Below are 20,607 nucleotides of genomic sequence, written 5' to 3' on the forward strand. Positions count from 1 at the left end.
GAGAGGGATCCAGGAGGTAATGGGGATACCAGGTTGTGTAGGGCCTTGTAGACCATTGAAAGGGCTTTAACTTTGACTCTGAATGAGACAGGAGCCTTTGGAAAGGTTGGGACGAGCATGGCCTGATCAGACTTCTGTTTGACTGGTATCGCACTGGCTGCTGAAGGAATTACAGACAGGTGAGGGAACAAGGATGAAATGGAAGCAGGAGAGCGGGGAGGGGGCTATTGCGAAGATCTAGGCAAGAGATGAGGGTAGCTTGGAGCTGGCTAGTATTGGTTTCAGTTATATTTATATTTTCCAATATATTATCATAAAAATATTCAAACATAGAGCCAAGTTGAACTTTACGGTGAATACCCAGGATTCCGGTTATATTTTGAAAGAAGAGAGTCCATGGGACTCACTGAGCGAGCAGAGCCTGTGGGATATCTTGGGAGTGTTGCAGCAGGCAGTCAGGTCATTTGACTTGGAACTAGAACTGCAGCCCTGGTCTGCAGCATCACACCAGACCCAGATGTCTAAAAAGGATTATATGTTAAGGACAGTCTGCTGGTCTGTTGGTAACTAACCTTTTTTGGGTTATGAATCCAATAAACTATGAGCAGTTTGAAGCCTTCTCGGAAAATGCAAAGAAAATTATTTGTAGTTGCAGAAGAATCATGAATACAGACAATAAAAGACATAAAATGTAGTCTATTTCACTCAATTACAAAATATTCAGTGTTGCAGAACCATTGTGGGTAAACCTTACTAATTTTTAGTGAACATATGAAGACCCCGTGCCTCACCAAGACATCTTCCTGTCTTGCCCCCAGAATTCCTGTTTCTTCATCTGCCTGGTCTATGGGCAATGCACAGAATACATAACGAAGAGGGGAGCAGTGAGTATTGGGTTATACAATTCCCTGGAACCTGGAACACACCCTTCTGAGTACTGTGAAGATGTGGGCCCCAAGGGTAGAGCTAAAAACAGGCTTGGGGCCAGGTGAGCCTTCCAGCCAGGGTCTGCCTCCAAGTGATGCTCCCCCAGGGCAGGGGGCATAGGGACGGCACCCAGCCAGGTGGGAGCCTGGGCCCTACCCAGCCTCAAAGCTTTGAGCTCAGGAAATCCGGAGGCAGGGGAGGGGGACATCGTTGCCACATTCCCCAGCCCTTTAAGACCCTCAAGGCAGGAAGGCTGCCCGGGCCTCACCAGCTTCCCTCACAGGCTCCTTCCTGGGAGGAAGGGGCTGCCTGTGCCCTCGAAGGCGCAAGGGAGGGCAGGAGGGAGGCTCGGAAGATGTTGCAATCCCCAGCCCCCGGGCCTGTCAGAGGCCGAGCCATTAACGACAGAGCTCGGGGAGAGAAGCTGGACTGCAGCTGGTTTCAGGAACTGCTCTTGACGAGGAGAAGAGAGACCAAGGAGGCCAAGCAGGGGCCGGGCCAGAGGTGCCAACGTGAGTAGGGGATCCCTAGAGAGGGGCTGAGCCTTGGGCTTGATGGAGAGCTGGAATCCTGGGCCACTCCCCACAGCTCTGCCAAGTGTTCATGTCCGGGGTCCTAGGCCCGGGGCCAGAGATTCGTTCTTTGGAACCCCAGCCCTGGACACTGAGTCTCTTTTCATAGGATGCCCCTACTTTTGGGGGTATTGCACCAGAGAAGTCACTCACAGCCAAGTATCTCCTTGGGGACACGGAGCTGGGCTGGGGACAGGCATAATCATTCTCCCCTCCCCATGCCTCTGTCTCTCAGGACGTGTGTGTCTGTGAGTTCCAGCCGCGCAACCCCTCCCCATCTGGGTCTCTATTTCACTCTCTGTTTCCATCTTTCCACCTCAGCTTCTCTCTGGCTTGCTATCTCTCTGAGTTTCTCTGTCTCGCATATTTCCTGCTATCTCTCGAATCTTAAACTCTCGGTAACAGACGCTTCCTGGGCTCCAGGCCTCCAAGTGCCCCCCACTCTCTGGGTCAGCGGACATTGGGCCCTTTTTCTCTGTCTCTCGACATCTCTCTGGCCTCAATCGTCCTCTTGGTGGGTCTGTCATTTCAGTCTGTGTGGATTTCAGTTACCGCCTCGCTCTGTCACTCTTTGTGTTGCTCTCTCTTTTTATCTGCAGCACATCTGGAAAGGCCTGTCCCCTCTGTTTATTCCCAGCCCCCTCCTCCCTCCCCACCCTTCCCACAGAAAGAATCTGGAGGTGAGGGTAGAAACAGCAAGGGAGCACGGGGTGTGAACTGGGGAAGAGAGTGTGAGGGGAGAGGGTTGAGTGTGATGAGGGAGAAACAGAAAGAGGGGATGTGAGGGCGGCCAGCCCAGGAGGCATCGAGCTGTGCTGGGCCACAGGAGTGAGCACCTGCAGAGCCCAGCAGAGATGGCCGCAGTGACGGGAGGGCCAGGGGGCCCAGGAGTTAGGAGGAGAGGATCCAGAAAGGGGTCTTTGAAACTGTGCAGTGTGGGCCGGGCGCGGTGGCTCAAGCCTGTAATCCCAGCACTTTGGGAGGCCGAGGCGGGTGGATCACGAGGTCAGGAGATCGAGACCATCCTGGCTAACACGGTGAAACCCTGTCTCTACTAAAAAATACAAAAAATTAGCCGGGCGTGCTGGCGGGCGCCTGTGGTCCCAGCTACTCGGGAGGCTGAGGCAGGAGAATGGCGTGAACCCAGGAGGTGGAGGTTGCGGTGAGCCGAGATCGCGCCACCGCACTCCAGCCTGGGGGACAGAGAAAGACTCCGTCTCAAAAAAAAAAAAAAAAAAAAAAAAGAAACTGTGCAGTGTGGCACAGACAAAAGCAAGGTGGCAGTCCTGGGAGGTGTGACCACACAGGCTGTGAAGGAGGCAGGGGTGAGGGGAAAACTAAACTGTGCTGGATTCCGTGAGCTGCTGACCCGCCTTATGGCTCGTGAAAATAACCCACGGTTGCTGAGTACCAACTCCATGCAAGGCACAGGGCTAAATGCCTTTACTAAAATAACCTCATTTCATCCTCACAACAACCCTGAGGAGTGAGTGCTAATGTTATTGCTTTTCCACAGATGGGGAAACTGAGGCTCGGCTTGGAAAGGTGAAGTAACTTGTCCAAGGTCACAAAGCTGGTAAGTGGCAGAGCCGGAGATCAAGTCAGGTGACCTGAATCTGAGCTGAGCTCCAAACATCTCTGCATATCGGCCCCCCAGAGACTGAGACCATGCTCCAACAGGTCCTAGACCCGCTCAACCAGGCTGGGGGATGTCCAGGGCTGCAGTGGAGGACCAGAAACTGAGGCCAAGCAGGCCAACACCCAGCACCCAGGGGGAGCATGCCGGGGCCTCTTGGAGTTAGGTTGTCTACTCTGGACAGGAGCCAGTGGAGGCGGATATGGTGGTTCTGCACGGGGCATAGGCTGGGCCTGAAGCTGACCCTGGCTAGGGCAACAGGGCTGGGATATGATCAAAAGCACATGGAGATGAAAACCAGTGTCCCAAAATCTGGGCCTTGGAGGCTAAATCTTCCCCAACCAGTGTTGTGGGGGGATAATCAAACTGGTATGCTGTAGTAAGAAGGTTACCAACCACCAATGGGTAGACAGATGCTCCGGACAGTTGTACAGGTTTCTCACTGCACAAAACTGAGGAGTAACTGGAGCTGAAATCCAGGCTGTTCCCTAGCTGCCAGGTCCTAGCGTGTGGTGCTGCATCCATCCTGAGGAAGAGGTGCTTTCTTTCTGATTTGCACAAAGGAGACTTACGGGCTAGCAGTCACTGGGTATTCTGATACTGCAATATATATATGGATAGACTAGGGGTTTGGGTAAGGCCCCTGTGAGCAGGAACAACCTTGGGTATCTGGGCAGTTCTTACCCACACCTCTGTCTGGGAGGAAGAGAAAAGGATTCTCCTACCTTTCTCCCTGCTGAGCACGAGGGATCTGCTGGGACACCACCTGCGTGTATATGTCCAGATATGTACATGCAAGCTGACCAGCGATTCCCACTGATCTGCCACCAAGAGCACCAACTCGTGCTGGAGGATCAGGAGTTAGCTCCAAGACCCCAATGGGAGCAGGGTGAAGATGAGGCTGGACACCCACCCAAGTGGTGGAAAACTCTGCATACTTCCCAAGACTGGAGCCAAGGCACCCTCCATCCAGGTGCTATGGCCGTGACCACATGATGCCTGACCCCAGAAGGCCACCAGAGGTCTGTGCCCAAAATTGGGGGCATACTAGACCCCTCGGGTGCCCCACTTGATATTCTCTCAGCCCACATGGCTGAGGCAGCCAGCTTCCTGCAGGCATAACCTGACAGCCCCCTGCCTCAGCTGCTCCATAGAGTTCTCCCTTTCTTCCAGGGAGCATCCCTGACAACACTGGCATGGCTTCCCCAGGAGAACCTGTCTAGTACTCATGCATGCCCAACCTGGATGTGCCAGGGAATGAACACACCAAGAGGCATCCCTTGACCAATGGGGGGCAGGAGTCTGTGGGTAAATCTTCCCATCTTCCCTCTCATCCAAGGGATAAATTGACTCTCCAGTGGACAGCTCTGAGAAGTGTTCTACATGGCTCTTTGGAAGGTTCCAGCAGGATAGAGCCCCAGTTGTCCACAGAGGTGACCAACATGATGATGTAACCTTGTGTTGGCTTTCTCTCCTTCCCTGTTTCATTCTCCCCAGTCCCTTATCTGCTGCTAGGATCTTCGCAAAATAAACTACCAGCATGCAATTCCTCATCTCAGGTTCTGGTCTCCAGGGGGAGCCTAGTTTAGATAGCTGGGAAGGAGGAAGAATGCTCTCCCTCACTGCTCCTTTCCCTGCTCTTTCCTGGAAGGCAAGTATAATAACAGTGGCTGTCACTGTCATTTCCTATGTTCCAGGCACTGTGCAAAGCCCTTGACTTGCATCATTTTGTGTCTTCCTCTCAAAGTCCCATGCAGTATAGGCTGCTGTTACTTCCATTTTGCAAAGAAACTAAGGCTCAGAGAAGTCAAGCAACCTAGTCAAAGCTGCACAGTGACAGACAAGGATTAAGATCAGCTCTGACTCCAAAGCCCATGGTCTTAAACAACTCTTCTGCCTCCAGGTGAACATCAAGTTGGCGCTATGGCAAGGCTGGGAACCTGCAGCCTGACTTGGGCTGCCCTGATCATCCTGCTGCTCCCCAGAAGTGAGTATGGCCAAGGATGAGGGTGCAGTGGGGAGGGGAAGTTACAAGGAGAGATATTGGGAATTTCTTTGCACTGCCACATGGCTCCTGGGACTCCCAGAGAATCCCAAAAGACTCAAGACTGAGCCACAGATATGGGGTAGCTGGTCTCCCACCCACAGACTTCCACAGGCAAACCACCACCCAAGAGGAATGGTGAGATGACCCGGGCTGGTCATCCTGGAAAAGGCCAGTGAGGTGCAGCTCTTGTCCGCAAATCTCTACCAAGCTGTAAGAAGCAACCCATGAGTCCTACGTAGCTTGGTGGGCAGCAAAGGGATCAGGATGGAAGCTACAAGGGGACAGGTTTCATCCTGAAATAAAGAAGCCCAGGCAGAGCTTGGTTTCCAACCATGGAAACTCTGTCTTGAGAGGTAGAGAACTTCCCATCCCCAGGGGTATGCAAGCTGAAGCCAGGATTGACAAAGATGTTGTGCAGCAGGGGTTGGCAAACTTTGTCTGACAGTAACGTTTAGGCTTTGCAGGCCACATACCATCTCTGTTCCTTGTTTGTTTGTTTGTTTGTTTGTGAGACAGGGTCTCCCTCTGTTGCCCAGGCTGGAGTACAGTGGCACAATCACAGCTCACTGCAGCCTCAACCTCCTGGGCTCAAGTGATCCTCCCGCCTCAGCCTCCAAGGTGGTACAGGGCATGCCACCACACCCAGCTAATTTTTTTTTTTTTTGTATTTTTTGTAGAGATGTAGTTTTGCCATGTTGCCCAGGCTGGTCTCGAACTCCTGGCTTCCAGCAATCCACGTGCCCTTACCTCCCAAAGTATGGGGATTACAAGCAAGGCCCGCCATGCCCTGCCTATTGCATGTTTTTTGTTTTTCATTTTTTTTGTTTTTTGAGATGGAGTCTCACTCTCTTGCCCAGGCTGAAGTACAGTAGCACGATCTCAGCTCACTGCAACCTCTGTCTGCCGGGTTCAAGCAATTCTCCTGCCTCAGCCTCCCGAATAGCTGGGATTATAGGCACGTGCCACCAGGCCCAGCAAATTTTTGTATTTTTACTAGAGATGGGGTTTCACCATGTTGGCCAGGCTGGTCTCAAACTCCTGACCTCAGGTGATCCACCCACCTCGGCCTCCCAAAGTGCTGGGATTACAGGCATGAACCACCATGCCCAGCCCTGTGGCATGTTTTTATTTGGTTTTTGTTTTGCTTGTTTTTAACTCTTTAAAAATGTAAGGAACATTCTTAGTTGTTAGGCCATACAAAAATAGGCCAGTCAAGCCCTGCTGTAGAGGGCAGAGCATCAGGTAGAGTTTTGAAGCAAACAACCTTGTAAAGTTCCTTCCAGCCTGAAATCCTGAGTCTGCACTGCGCGCCGTGGCTCACGCCTGTAATCCCAGCACTTTGGGAGGCCTAGGTGGGTGGATCACAAGGTCAGGAGATCGAGACCATCCTGGCGAACACAGTGAAACCCTGTCTCTACTAAAAATACAAAAAATTAGCCGGGCATGGTGCCGGGTGCCTGTAGTCCCAGCTACTCGGGAGGCTGAGGCAGGAGAATGGCGTGAGCCCGGCAGGCGGAGCTTGCAGTGAGCCGAGATCGCGCCATTGCACTCCAGCCTGGGCGGCAGAGTGACTTCGTCTCAAAAAAAAAAAAAAGAAAAGAAATCCTGAGCCTGTGAAGCAGTAGAAGTCCTTTGTTGAGAATCATGAACTTGATCTGTGACCCTGGGCTTCTCCTCTTAAGGCCTTCTCATCCCCATTAGTAAAACTGCTTCTCCTCTTAGGGCCTTCACATCCCCATTAGTAAAACGGGCCTAAGAACACCTGAGAGAGGACAGAAAGCATTGCGGGCAAAGTGTATGTTGATTTGTTTCTTTATTTATTTATCAAAAAAAATTCATCGGCCGGGCGCGGTGGCTCACGCCTGTCATCCTAGCACTTTGGGAGGCCAAGGCGGGTGGATCACGAGGTCAGGAGATCGAGACCAGCCTGCCAGCATGGTGAAAACCCGTCTCTACTAAAAATGCAAAAAAAAAAAAAAATGAGCTGGGCATGGTGGTGCGTGCCTGTAGCTCCAGCTACTCAGGAGGCTGAGGCAGGAGAATCACTTGAACCCAGGAGGCGGAGGTTGCAGTGAGCCGAGACTGCACCACAGCACTCCAGCCTGGGTAACAGAGCGAAACTCCTTCTCAAAATAATAATAATAATAATAAATATTCACCAAGGTCCTACTCTGTACTAGGCACTGGGAATACAGTAATAAGCAAACAGCCAAGGTCTGCTGGCCTCACAGAATTTTTTTTTTTTTTTTTTTTTTTTTGAGACAGAGTCTCGCTCTTTCACCCAGGCTGGAGTGCAGTGGCGCGATCCCGGCTCACTGCAGGCTCCGCCCCCCGGGGTTCACGCCATTCTCCTGCCTCAGCCTCCCGCGTAGCTGGGACTACAGGCGCCTGCCACCTCGCCCGGCTGATTTTTTTTGTATTTTTAGTAGAGACAGGGTTTCACCGTGTTAGCCAGGATGGTCTCGATCTCCTGACCTCGTGATCCGCCCGCCTCGGCCTCCCAAAGTGCTGGGATTACAGGCGTGAGCCACCGCACCCGGCCTGGCCTCACAGAATTTATAGTCTAGCTGGACTAATAGATAAGTAAATAATCATAAGACTCTATAATTATGAAGGATAATAAGAGCTTTGAGGAAGTATAGGGACCTTGGCCTCCTCCAGTTCGTTAGTGCCTGGTCTGGTTTCTTCAAGATGCCTAAGCGTTAACCAGGTGAAACGGGTGGGAGAGAGAAAGAAGAGTCCCTCCAAAAAGAACAGCAGGCCAGGCACAGTGGCTCACATCTGTAGTCCCAGCACTTTGGGAGGCTGAGGCAGGAGGATTGCTTGAGCCCAGGAGTTCAAGATTAGCCTGGGCAACATAGTGAAATCCCATCTCTACCAAAAAAAAAAAAAAAAAATCAAAAAATTAGCTAGGTGTGCTGGCATGAACCTGTAGTCCCAGCTACTCAGGAGGTGGAGGTGGGAGGATCACTTGAGCCTAGGAGGTCAAGGGTGCACTGAGTCGTGATCGTGCCACTGCACTCCAGCCTGAGTGACAGAGCAAGAACTTGAAGAAAAAAAAGAAAAAAAGAAAACCAAAACAAAACAACAACAACAACAATAAACAGCAGGTGCAAAGATCCAGAGATTAGACAGATTATGGAGTTTTCAAAGAATAGCAAGAATGAGCCAGAATGGCTGGAGCTGAGAGACTGGTATAAGCTGGAACTGAAAGGGTCAGGCAGGAGCCAGGCCACAGGAGCTATGTAAAGGATTTGAGTCTTTATCCTAATGATGGCAGCAAATACTCACATGCCAGACACCGCTCTAAATGCCTTCCATATGTTATCGCATGTAATCCTTCCAGCAACATTAAGGTAGGGACGATTTTTATCCCCATTTTACAGATGAGAAAACTGAGGCACAGGAAGTCTCAGAAATATACCAGGATCATGTAATTAATAAATAATAGAACCAGAATTTAAACCTAGGCAGTCTAGTTCCAACATCCACACTCATCCATCACACCATACTGCCTTTCAGAGCAATAATGTGCCATTGAAGTGCTGCGACGGAGATGGGGTAGCAGAATCAGATTTGAATTGCAAAGATTGCTGTGGCTATGGGTTCTTATCACTCTAATCACTGCTTGCACCATCCTTGGGGAGGGCACTGGGGAGTTAACAGTCTCCATCTGGTGGTGTGCTGCTGCTGGCTTGCAAAAACTAACTGTGCACATCTCTTCCCAACTCCCCAATCAATGATGTCACATCAATAGGCTGAAATCAGCTACGGTGAGAGCATTTACACCACGGAAAGGCACACACTACAAACCAGGGTCTGCTTTTCTCTGCCAAGCTAGCTGATAAACAGTTACCAGCACATCACTATCTCTGTCTCACCCCCGTAGCCTCTCGAAGTCTCCGTCCACATCCTTCCATTTCCAGCCCCCATGTCTTGAAGGGTGAGACAAGAAGGTGAGGGCCCTGAGTCTAGGAGTACAAAGGCCTAGATTATAGCCCAGCTCTGCTAGGCAGAGGAGTCGCTCCTGGCCCATTCTCTTCCACCCCAGGTCTGGAGGAGTGTGGGCACATCAGTGTGTCAGCCCCCATCGTCCACCTGGGGGATCCCATCACAGCCTCCTGCATCATCAAGCAGAACTGCAGCCATCTGGACCCGGAGCCACAGATTCTGTGGAGACTGGGAGCAGAGCTTCAGCCCGGGGGCAGGCAGCAGCGTCTGTCTGATGGGACCCAGGAATCTACCATCACCCTGCCCCACTTCAACCACACTCAGGCCTTTCTTTCCTGCTGCCTTAACTGGGGCAACAGCCTGCAGATCCTGGACCGGGTTGAGCTGCGCGCAGGCTGTAAGTCCTTCCAGCCATCCAACTACTCTGCCTCCAACACCCTCCTGCCAATACTAATAAGAATATTACCAGCCAGGTGCGGTGGCTCACGCCTGTATTCCCAGCACTTTGGGAGGCCGAGGCGAGCGGATCACCTGAGGTCAGGAGTTCATGACCAGCCTGGCCAACAAGGCGAAACCGCGTCTCTACTAAAAATACAAAAAATTAGCCAGGCGTAGTGGCGGGCGCCTGTAATCCCAGCTACTCGGGAGGCTGAGGCAGGAGAATTGCTAGGACCCAGGAAGCGGAGGTTGCAATGAGCCGAGATCGCACCACTGCACTCCAGCCTGGGCAACAAAAGTGAAACTTGGTCTCAAAAAAAAAGAAAAAAAAAAATACTACCTATTGAGCTCTTATCTAATAAGCACTTTATGGGCATGATATCAGGTAACAGTAGTACCAGTTGGTACTACTATGTAGCCTCACTTTGCAGATGAGGAAACTGAGGTTCAGGGAGGGTAAGTGACTTGCCCTTATCACACATTAATAAGGATGGAGGCAGTGTGGCTCTAAAGCCAGTGTTGTGACCACTACTCTACACAGCCTAAGTCCTCAGCCATCAGAGGGTATCTCCAGGGAGAACATCCTCTACCAGCTGGGCTTGTCCCCAGCTTGCCCCCCACCCCAGTTTCAAACTTCCTTTCAAACTGAGCAGGATGGAGTTTATGCCAAGCTGAGGCATAAGGAAAAAACAAAGACCAAGGTTCTTGTTTAAGAATCAGTAATGGGCCGGGCGCAGTGGCTCACACCTATAATCCCAGCACTTTGGGAGCCTGAGGTGGGTGGATCATTTGAGGTCAGGAGTTTGAGACCAGCCTGGCCAACATGGAGAAACCCCGTCTCTACTAAAAATACAAAAATTAGCCGAGTGAGCCGAGATCGCGCCACTGCACTCCAGCCTGGGCCACAGAGTGAGACTCTGTCTCAAAAAAAAAAAAAAAAAAAAAAAAAAGCATCAGTAATGGCCACTGCTAACACATATATAGCATTTCCTGTATGTCAGGCACTGTTCTGAGCACTTCATGTAGACTGAGTCATTTAGCCCTTGTGATAACGCTAGGGGGTGGGATTTTACCATTATCCCCATTTTACAGATGAGGATGCTGAGGCACAGAGCAGTTAAATAACTTCAAGATCACAGGGCTAATGAATGGCAGGACCAGGATGAAAACTCAAACACTACACTGTCACTGACAAAGGGTCTGGAGTTGGGGGGCGTGGAAGTGGGCCACCACTGGGCTGCTGGGAGTCTGTGATGCTTGCCCCTGTGTGTGCCTGCAACTTAGTTTCCCCCAGGGCTGCCCTTCCAGAGCCACTCTGCCTGGAGACGGGGGGACAGACAAGGTGACAACAGAGGAACCAAGCCAGGGCAAGGCAACACGGCCAGCTGGTCCCAGAGGAAGCTTTCTGAGTGGTCCCACCCAAAGCCCTCACACTCTTCCCACCCACATGCAGACCCTCCAGCCGTACCCCACAACCTCTCCTGCCTCATGAACCTCACAACCAGCAGCCTCATCTGCCAGTGGGAGCCAGGACCTGAGACCCACCTACCCACCAGCTTCACTCTGAAGAGCTTCAAGTGAGGAAGGGCCCCCACCCTGGTCCCCTACCTTTGGATTCTGGGGTGGGGCATGGGTAGGATGCTGGGCATGCCTCTGGGAGGGAGAAGGGAGCCTCGCTTTCTTCCTCTGCTTGGCACCCAAGCCTGGACTATTGGCAGGAGCCGGGGCAACTGTCAGACCCAAGGGGACGCCATCCTGGACTGCGTGCCCAAGGACGGGCAGAGCCACTGCTCCATCCCACGCAGACACCTGCTGTTGTACCAGAATATGGGCATCTGGGTGCAGGCAGAGAACGCGCTGGGGACCAGCATGTCCCCACAACTGTGCCTTGATCCCATGGACGTTGGTGGGTGATGCAGGGGAGGGAGGGGGTCCCCAAAATGGGCAGACACTGAGAGGAATGGAGAGGGAAACACAGAACCAGCGACAGACAAGAAGACACTGGAAGACCTAGAGACAGAGGCACAGAAGAGGGACGGAGACAAAGAGAGGTGCAGCTGGAGACAGAGAAATGGGGACACAGACCCAGAGACAGGAAGAGACACAGAGGCAAAGAGACACATTCAGTCATGCTTTCAGTGCGTTTCCTGAAACACCCACTACATGTTAGGCACTGCTCTAGGTACTGCGGATACAAAGCATCAAAAATCCTGCCCTCAGAATGTCAGATTCCAGTGGGGGGAAAAATAAGATAGAATTTCAGATAGCAATAAGCAGAAAGGAGAAATTAAAGGAGGAGAAGGGCATAGAGAGGAGGGAAGGGGAGCACTGGCTATTTCAATAGGTTGGTCAAGAAAGGCCTCACTAAGAGGGTGACAATTGAGCAGATCCTTGAAGGAAATGAGGGAGCAAGCCGCTGGATATCTGGAGGGAAAACATTTCAAGCAGAAGTAACAACCAGTGCAAAGGTCCTGGGGCAAAAGCGGAAACAGAGACCTAGAGAGAAACAAAGACACATAGAGACCGAACCACAGAAACGTGCCATTGGCAACGTGGACAGATGGTGAACCCCAGACAGGGAGACAAGAGGCAGCTAAGGCAGAGCCCTCTAGGGTGGGATAGGGAGACTTTCTGACAGCCCTACTCCTTGCAGTGAAACTGGAGCCCCCCGTGCTGCGGACCATGGACCCCAGCCCTGAAGCGGCCCCTCCAGAGGCAGGCTGCCTACAGTTGTGCTGGGAGCCATGGCAGCCAGGCCTGCACATAAATCAGAAGTGTGAGCTGCGCCACAAGCCGCAGCGTGGAGAAGCCAGCTGGGCACTGGTGAGGTACAGGGCAACCTGGAGAGCCGGAGGTGGTGGGGGCAGGGGGCAGGGTAAGTCGGGCTCCAGCTGGCCCTAGAACGGCCCAGCGATCCAAGGCTCAGAGTCATGTCTGCCCCCCACCAGGTGGGCCCCCTGCCCTTGGAGGCCCTTCGGTATGAGCTCTGCGGGCTCCTCCCAGCCACGGCCTACACCCTGCAGATACGCTGCATCCGCTGGCCCCTGCCTGGCCACTGGAGCGACTGGAGCCCCAGCCTGGAGCTGAGAACTACCGAACGGGGTAAGGAGGTGATGAGAGGCTGGGAGCAGCCAACCGTATTCAGTCCAGGCCCCAGGCCCCTCCCCAACTGGCACCCCCTCTTCTTGTTCCATCCACAGCCCCCATTGTCAGACTGGACGCATGGTGGCGGCAGAGGCAGCTGGACCCCAGGACAGTGCAGCTGTTCTGGAAGGTGACTCCCTCTGAAGGCCATCCCTCCACCTCGACACCTCCTCCAATCCAAACAGATCCCTACAAACCGGGGCTTAGGACTCCAACAGGTCTGGGAGGCGTGGATGCATTTGTATGTGATTTGCATGCACTTTGCATGTGCTTAGGGAGCTGAGTTAGCTTTTGGAGGGACTATAACGCAGGTCACAGGGTGGTTCAGTGAAGAGTTAAGAGCCTGCTGTGTCCACCGACTTGTTTCTTCCTGCCTTCCTTCCTAGAACCTAGCACAAGGGAACGGAGGGAAAAGGGGAGGGGGGTGAGAAGCCTGGTCCCCAGCCTGGGGAGGCTCCGTTTGTCTGATCCATCCACCCCACCTAGAGGCTCTCCTCGACTCAAGCTGAGCTGCAATCCCCTTCTCTTTTTCCTCCTGTGCCCCACAGCCAGTGCCCCTGGAGGAAGACAGTGGACAGATCCAAGGTTATGTGGTTTATTGGAGACCCTCAGGCCAGGCTGGGGCCATCCTGCCCCTCTGCAACACCACAGAGCTCAGCTGCACCTTCCACCTACCTTCAGAAGCCCAGGAGGTGGCCCTTGTGGCCTATAACTCAGCCGGGACCTCTTGTCCCACCCCGGTGGTCTTCTCAGAAAGCAGAGGTAAAGGGGGCTGGCAGCCAGAAGAGCACAGAGGTCAAGTGCACCAATTCAAAGGCTAGACTGCCTGGGTTCAAATCTAGTCCTATTCGCCGGGCGCGGTGGCTCACGCCTGTAATCCCACCACTTTGGGAGGCCGAGGTGGGCAGATCATCTGAGGTCAGGAGTTCAAGACCAGCCTGGCCTACATGGTGAAACCCCTGTCTCTACTAAAAATACAAAAATTAGCCAGGCATGGTGGCGGGCTCTTGTAATCCCAGCTATCAGGAGGCTGAGGCAGGAGAATTGCTTGAACCTGGGAGGCAGAGGTTGCAGCAAGCTGAGATCACACCATTGCACTCTAGCCTGGGAGGCAGAGGTTGCAACAAGCTGAGATCACACCATTGCACTCTAGCCTGGGCAACAGAGGGAGACTCTGTCTCAAAGAAACAAAAAACAAAAAACTAGTCCTATCACTTGCTAACAGTGTGACCTGAGCAAGTTACCTCCCATCCCCGGCCTCTGTTTACACATCCAGCAGATGGGGATGATAACAGCACCTACTGAGCGGTGCCGTGGGGTGTACAAGAGTGAAGACAAGTGCCTGGCACAAAGTCACTGCTCTGCATGTGTCTGCTGTTGTTATTATCATTAGCCAGAACCAGGTTAAGCTCTCTCTCTCTCTCTCTCACACACACACACACACACACACACACACACACACACACACACACAGCCCATTCTGCCAAGAAAGCCAAGAGAGAAAGCCCCAGGCTTTTCCACTTGGAACATGGTCTATGAGTTCATTGCTCATTCTCAGGACATCAGCTGCCACCACCCATTGCTTTCCCTAAACATGGGTCCTCGCAAGGTGGGACTAATAATCACAATAGCAATAATCATAGCTAATATTCCCACTTACTAGCTGTGTGATCGCAAGTTTCTTAACCTCTCTGTGTCTCTCAGTTTTCTCATTAGTAAAATGGGGAAAAGAGTAGTACTTCCTGGGTATGACTATTAGAGCACTCAGTGAATTAAAATGTATCAAGGAGTCCAGTACGGTGGCTCCCGCCTGTAATCCCAGCACTTTGGGAGGCTGAGGCGGGTGGATCACCTGAGGTCAGGAGGTCAAGACCAGCCTGGCCAACATAGTGAAACCCCATCTCTACTACAAATACAAAAATTAGCCAGGCGTGGTAGCGGTTGCCTGTAATCCCAGCTACTCGGGAGGCTAAGGTAGGAGAATCGCTTGAACCAGGGAGGCGGAGATTGCAATGAGCCAAGATGGCGCCACTGCACTCAGCTTGGGCGACAGAGCAAGTCTCTGCATAAAAAATAAAATGAAGTAAGTAAAGTAAAATAAAATAAAATGTATCAAGGACTATGCCTGACACATACCAAGAACAACAGAGTGTTAGCTGATGTCACTAACAAGAACTACTCTGTGCCAGGCACTATGCCAGGCTTGTTTCGTGCATCAAGTCATTTAATCTGCACTATAAGTCCCTATGAGGTAGGAACTTTTATCATCATTTCCACTTTACAGATGAGGAAACTGAGGCTCAGATGTTGACCTACCAAAGGTCACCCAGCCTGTAAGTAGCAAAGCCAGGATTTGAACCCAGGCTTCTGGCTTGAGGGCCTGCATTCTTTTCACCTTCATTCCACCATTTCCCACCCTGTCTCCAGGCCCGGCCCTGACCAGACTCCATGCCATGGCCCGAGACCCTCACAGCCTCTGGGTAGGCTGGGAGCCCCCCAGTCCATGGCCTCAGGGCTATGTGATTGAGTGGGGCCTGGGCCCCCCCAGTGTGAGCAATAGCAACAAGACCTGGAGGATGGAAGAGAATGGGAGCGCCACGGGGTTTCTGCTGAAGGGTGAGGCTGGCCTGGAAAGTTGGGCAGGGCCAGGGACAAAGGGAGGCAGTGCTTGTCTGGCAATAGGCATGGGACAACCTGAACTGCTCAAGAGACATGGATTCTCCAGCCTTTCTTGATCCTTCGCTGTTCTCATTTCATATCCTCATAATCAGGAAGTTCTTCCTACCGTATCAGTCTAACCTGATCCTTTTTCTATAGCCCTGACTCTGCCACCCTTCTAGCTCTCTCTTCCACTTTTCTTCCCTAATTCTCATCAAATGATCTAAAGAAGATATTGTGGAGGTTAACCCTGAATCATGAGGCCAGGTTAGCCCTCACTAGAGGTCTGAGGCTAGCTCCTGATCATTAGCACAGGTTAGGCCCTAACAGAAGTGCCTACCCCATTTTCTCTCTACAGAGAACATCAGGCCCTTTCAGCTCTATGAGATCACTGTGACTCCCTTGTACCAGGACACCATGGGACCCTCCCAGCATGTCTATGCCTACTCCCAAGAAATGGGTTTGTCAACCATTGGGCCCCTTTCCAGAATCCTCTCCTCTCTCTCCCAAGGCTCTGCCTGGTCCCCAGCAATCAGGAGTATAGGGAACATTGCCTTCCTACCATACTTCCGGCCCTGGAGAGGAGCTCTCCCAATCCCCTGGCTTACACTGGATCCCTACAGCTGGACAGAAATCAGGTGCTGGGATAGAAATTGAGTAGGGAGTTGGCTCAATTCAAGGAGCAAACCTGGCAAAAATCTATCCATTTCCCAGACAAAAATAAGGTGTTATATGTATCAGAAATTGGACAGAGGGGCCGGGTACAGTGGCTCACACCTGTAATCCTAACACTCTGGGAGGCCAGGGCAGGCAGATCCCCTGAGCTCAAGAGTTTGAGACCAGCCTAGGCAACCTTGTCTCTACAGAAAAATAAATAAATAAATAAATAAATAAACCAACCAATCAAAAATTAGCTGGGTGCAGCGGCATGTGCCTGTAACCCCAGCTATTTGAGAGGCTGAGGTGGGAGGATTGGAGGGCTTGAGCCCAGGAGGTCGAGGCTGTAGTGAGCCAAGATGGTGCCACTGCACTCCAGCCTGGGTGACAGAGCGAGACCCTGTCTCAAAAACAAAAACAAAACAAACTGGACAGAGGACCTGGCATAAATTCGGAGAATGAGTGGCAGAAATCAGAGAGTAAATCAGATTAAATCAGGCCTGGTAGAAATCAGAAAGTGAGGCTTTAGAGTCAAGCAGAACCAGGTTCAAATCCTGGCTCAGACACTTATTAGCAGTAGATGGAATCTGCATTAAATCCCTGGGAAAAATGAGGGTTGGGCATGAGTCCCCTTGGACTCTTTTCTCACCCACCCCACAGTGTCTGGGAAGCCACGAGAAGTCCAATCGGGCTCTTGCTTTGCCCCACTCCCTTCAGCCCCCACACCTCTCTCTTCCCATAGCCCCCTCCCATGCCCCAGAGCTGCATCTAAAGCACATTGGCAAGACTTGGGCACAGCTGGAGTGGGTGCCTGAGCCCCCTGAGCTGGGGAAGAGCCCCCTTACCCACTACACCATCTTCTGGACCAACGCTCAGAACCAGTCCTTCTGTGAGTCTATCCTCAGTTCCCCAACAGCCCCAGAAGGCCTGGGACGGGGTGCTCAGCTGCCACAGAGGCAGCTTTAGCATCCAGGCCTACGCTGACCATACACCCCTCCCAGCCGCCATCCTGAATGCCTCCTCCCGTGGCTTTGTCCTCCATGGCCTGGAGCCCACCAGTCTGTATCACATCCACCTCATGGCTGCCAGCCAGGCCGGAGCCACCAACAGTACAGTCCTCACCCTAATGACCTTGACCCCAGGTAAGGGGAGACGGGGGCTGGGCAGAGATGGCTGTTGGGAGGGTACCCCACCCAAAGGATGCTAATTTTGAGAGTAGATGGGGACTGACTTTGAATCCCCTGGTCAGGGGGAGGAGACCCAGCCTTCCCAACATGCATTCTAACTTCTTCCGGCCCTGCCCTCACTGCAGAGGGGTCAGAGCTACACATCCTCCTGGGCCTGTTCGGCCTCCTGCTCTTGCTCGCCTGCCTCTGTGGAACTGCCTGGCTCTGCTGCAGCCCCAAGTGAGTCCCTCTGAGAGATCTGAGATCCTGCCTCCCCCACCCACAGGGAACCTCAGGTCCAGGTGGGCCCATCTAAGTCCCTTCCAGCCTTCCCAAACTTTGGGGCCCATGTCTGAGAGTCCCAGCCCCCAGCTTCTTCTCTCTGCACTAAAGGCAGCTGCACCTCTTCAGGTGGGGTGGTGGGTGGGACAAAAAATGGAAAGATCGGAGGGTGTGTCTGACCCAGCCTCCACCTGCCCCCTTCTCCAGCAGGAAGAATCTCCTCTGGCCAAGTGTCCCAGACCCAGCTCACAGCAGCCTGAGCTCCTGGGTGCCCACAATCACGGAGGAGGTGAGAATCCAGGAGGGAGAGGGAAATGAGATGGGGATGTCGGCCCAGGCTCAGTGAAGGGACACCTTCTGAAGCCAAGTACTCAGGCCTTCCTGTCACTTCCGGCAACATCCCATCCCTTTGGAGTGAAGCAGACCCAACTTTGAATCCCACCTCTGTCCATCTCAAAGCCTCAGTCACCTCCCTGTGATATGGAAAAACTGACCATGCTGAGTCTGAATGGCGCATGGCATGTGTCAGGCATGTGTGAGGAACATACTAGTGCTTTGCAAGTGGAACCCTTTGTGTTCCACCAGTAACAACAAGAATGTCCCCACAACTGCCCGGACCCAGACAGGGACGGTGGCTGGGGCAGACATCTGAAATGAGCCGTGCTCTCACCCTACATCCTTGCGTGCAGGATGCCTTCCAGCTGCCCGGCCTCGGCACGCCACCCATCACCAAGCTCACAGTGCTGGAGGAGGACGAGAAGAAGCTGGTGCCCTGGGAGTCCCATAACAGCTCAGAGACCTGTGGCCTCCCCACTCTGGTCCAGACCTATGTGCTCCAGGGGGACCCAAGAGCAGCTTCTACCCAGCCCCAATCCCAGTCTGGCACCAGCGATCAGGTCCTTTACGGGCAGCTGCTGGGCAGCCCCACAAGCCCAGGGCCAGGGCACTATCTCCGCTGTGACTCCACTCAGCCCCTCTTGGCGGGCCTCACCCCCAGCCCCAAGTCCTATGAGAACCTCTGGTTCCAGGCCAGCCCCTTGAGGACCCTGGTAACCCCAGCCCCAAGCCAGGAGGACGACTGTGTCTTTGGGCCACTGCTCGACTTCCCCCTCCTGCAGGGGATCCGGGTCCATGGGATGGAGGGCCTGGGGAGCTTCTAGGGCTTCCTGGGGTTCCCTTCTTGGGCCTGCCTCTTAAAGGCCTGAGCTAGCTGGAGGAGAGGGGAGGGTCCACAAGCCCATGACTAAAAACTACCTCAGCCCAGGCTCTCACCATCTCCAGTCACCAGCATCCCCCTCTCCTCTCAACCTCCATGGGCTGGGCCTCCCAGGCGATCTGCATCCTTTAAGGACCAGATCATGCTCCATCCAGCCCCACCCAATGGCCTTTTGTGCTTGTTTCCTATAACTTCAGTATTGTAAACTAGTTTTTGGTTTGCAGTTTTTGTTGTTGTTTATAGACACTCTTGGGTGTACCTGAGTCTCTGTTATTTATTTTTCAGGGCCCAGCAGTCAGGGGGAAACTTCTCAGAGTTGGTCCTTTCTTCCTCCCTCCCTTCCTTCCTTCCCCCCTTCCTTCCTCCCTCCCTTCCTTCCTTCCTCCCTTCCTCCCTTCCTTCCTTCCTCCCTTCCTCCCTTCCTCCCTTCCTTCCCTTCCTTCCTTTCCCTTCCTTCCTTCCCTCCTTCCTTCCCTTGCTTCCTTCTGCTAGCTCTCAGCATCTAGGCCCTATGCAAATGACTCAGCTCAGTTCACCCTCAGAGAGCTGCATTCTAGTGGTGGAGACTTGAAAAATGATCCTTGGGGCACAGTGGCATGGGTTACATGGGGGGAGTGACAGAGTGTGGTGGGACACGGTGAAGAGACTTTGGAAAAAACTAACCCCTGTTGGGGAAATAAAATTAAAGACAAAATCCCCTGCCAACGCAGAAAACCTCTTCACAAGGGTAGAAAAGAAAGAAAACAGTGTTATTATTGAATAAGCATTAAACCAGAATGTGATACACTGGTGATCCACTAAAGAGACTGCAAAGAGAAAAAAATCTTACCCTTTTATGTAGCCAAGTGAATACAACTTATTGTATCCATTTTCTCAAGATAAACAATAACTGGTCCTCAAGCAAGAGGACTTGGCGGCACCTCACCCTAAATTTACCTGGTAAGTGGGAAGCCACCTGTGTCTGCTAATTGCCTTTATCCAAAGAAAAATCGATTTCCCCTATCTTTATAACGGGGGTAGGTTGCAACTATGAGCTAGGCACCAACTGAAGTTAGGCTCCCACCCTCCCACAGGAACTGAGAGACAGCGCTATCCTCCTTAATTATTACATTTCAAAGGGTTGGCTCCCAGGTCCTGGAGAAAAACATTCCGGGGTTGTAAAACTGGCAAGAGGTTTGTTTACCTTTTAAGAAGATTTACATTCATCGCAAAACAGTAGAGAAAGTATTCACAATTACAAGTTTTCTAAAGTAAATGCTCTCAGAAAAGTGAGGGGAAGGAGTCTTTTCCCTTATTGCACCAGGGAAAATTAAATTTTCTTTTTCTTACTTCTAATTTGTATTCACCCTTACACCACTCATTTCACAAATAACATCACCATTAAGATTTACTAAATGCTCACTATATACCAGGTGGTCTCCATACAACTGCCTCAGTTAATCCTCTCAACAACCTGAAAGAGAGATATTGTTATTACTATCCCTACAGGGCCCACAAAGGTTAAGTGACTTGCCCACAAGACCACACGTTGAGTAAATGGCTGAGTTAGGATTCCAGACCAGGACTGTGCGATTCCAAACTCAGCGACTTTAGTCTCCAGGCTACGAGGCTGCCAGAGACATGGCTGAAACCCAATAGTAGTTCTTACACGGTCCCATCCTTGACTAAGGGAAGGGTGAGGTGGGGTGGAGAGGAGATTGGGTTGGGGGTAGAAGGCTACCGCAGGCGCCATGGAACTCCCAAAATAACCCTGGCCCCAGGGCCAGGAATGAGATTAAGGACGGAATGCATGCCCTCCAAAAAGTGGCATTTTAGAATTTATACAGCACCTCAGCACGCTGCTAAACGTGGGCACACAACCTCCACGGCCCGATCACGCGCAGCGGGAACACGGTCTCTGAGCTCCGCCCCGT

At 52.3% G+C, this 20,607-nt stretch overlaps 1 protein-coding gene and 1 long non-coding RNA gene across 2 annotated transcripts in view; one reads left to right on the plus strand and one right to left on the minus strand.

Moving 5' to 3' along the window:
* LOC134734592 (uncharacterized) overlaps nucleotides 1-20,603 on the minus strand; it is a 235,778-nt gene extending 215,175 nt beyond the window's left edge. Inside the window, exon 1 of the long non-coding RNA XR_010117726.1 lies at nucleotides 20,524-20,603. This is a non-coding gene — a long non-coding RNA (uncharacterized lncRNA). The remainder of the gene's footprint in view (nucleotides 1-20,523) is intronic.
* On the plus strand, nucleotides 1,334-19,047 carry CSF3R (colony stimulating factor 3 receptor). Its single transcript, XM_055254592.2, has 17 exons — nucleotides 1,334-1,439; nucleotides 3,016-3,075; nucleotides 5,039-5,122; nucleotides 9,234-9,530; nucleotides 11,025-11,148; nucleotides 11,290-11,477; nucleotides 12,225-12,394; nucleotides 12,520-12,673; nucleotides 12,772-12,845; nucleotides 13,264-13,477; nucleotides 15,143-15,331; nucleotides 15,732-15,833; nucleotides 16,773-16,919; nucleotides 17,032-17,172; nucleotides 17,343-17,436; nucleotides 17,686-17,767; nucleotides 18,168-19,047. The coding sequence occupies exons 3-17, from the start codon at nucleotides 5,059-5,061 to the stop codon at nucleotides 18,636-18,638; spliced, it is 2,511 nt and encodes an 836-aa protein (XP_055110567.1). The 5' UTR covers nucleotides 1,334-1,439; nucleotides 3,016-3,075; nucleotides 5,039-5,058; the 3' UTR covers nucleotides 18,639-19,047.
* Nucleotides 20,604-20,607: the final 4 nt, after the last annotated feature.

This window comes from Symphalangus syndactylus, chromosome 12 (genome assembly GCF_028878055.3).
Source record: "Symphalangus syndactylus isolate Jambi chromosome 12, NHGRI_mSymSyn1-v2.1_pri, whole genome shotgun sequence".
Taxonomy (NCBI): Eukaryota; Metazoa; Chordata; class Mammalia; order Primates; family Hylobatidae; genus Symphalangus; species Symphalangus syndactylus.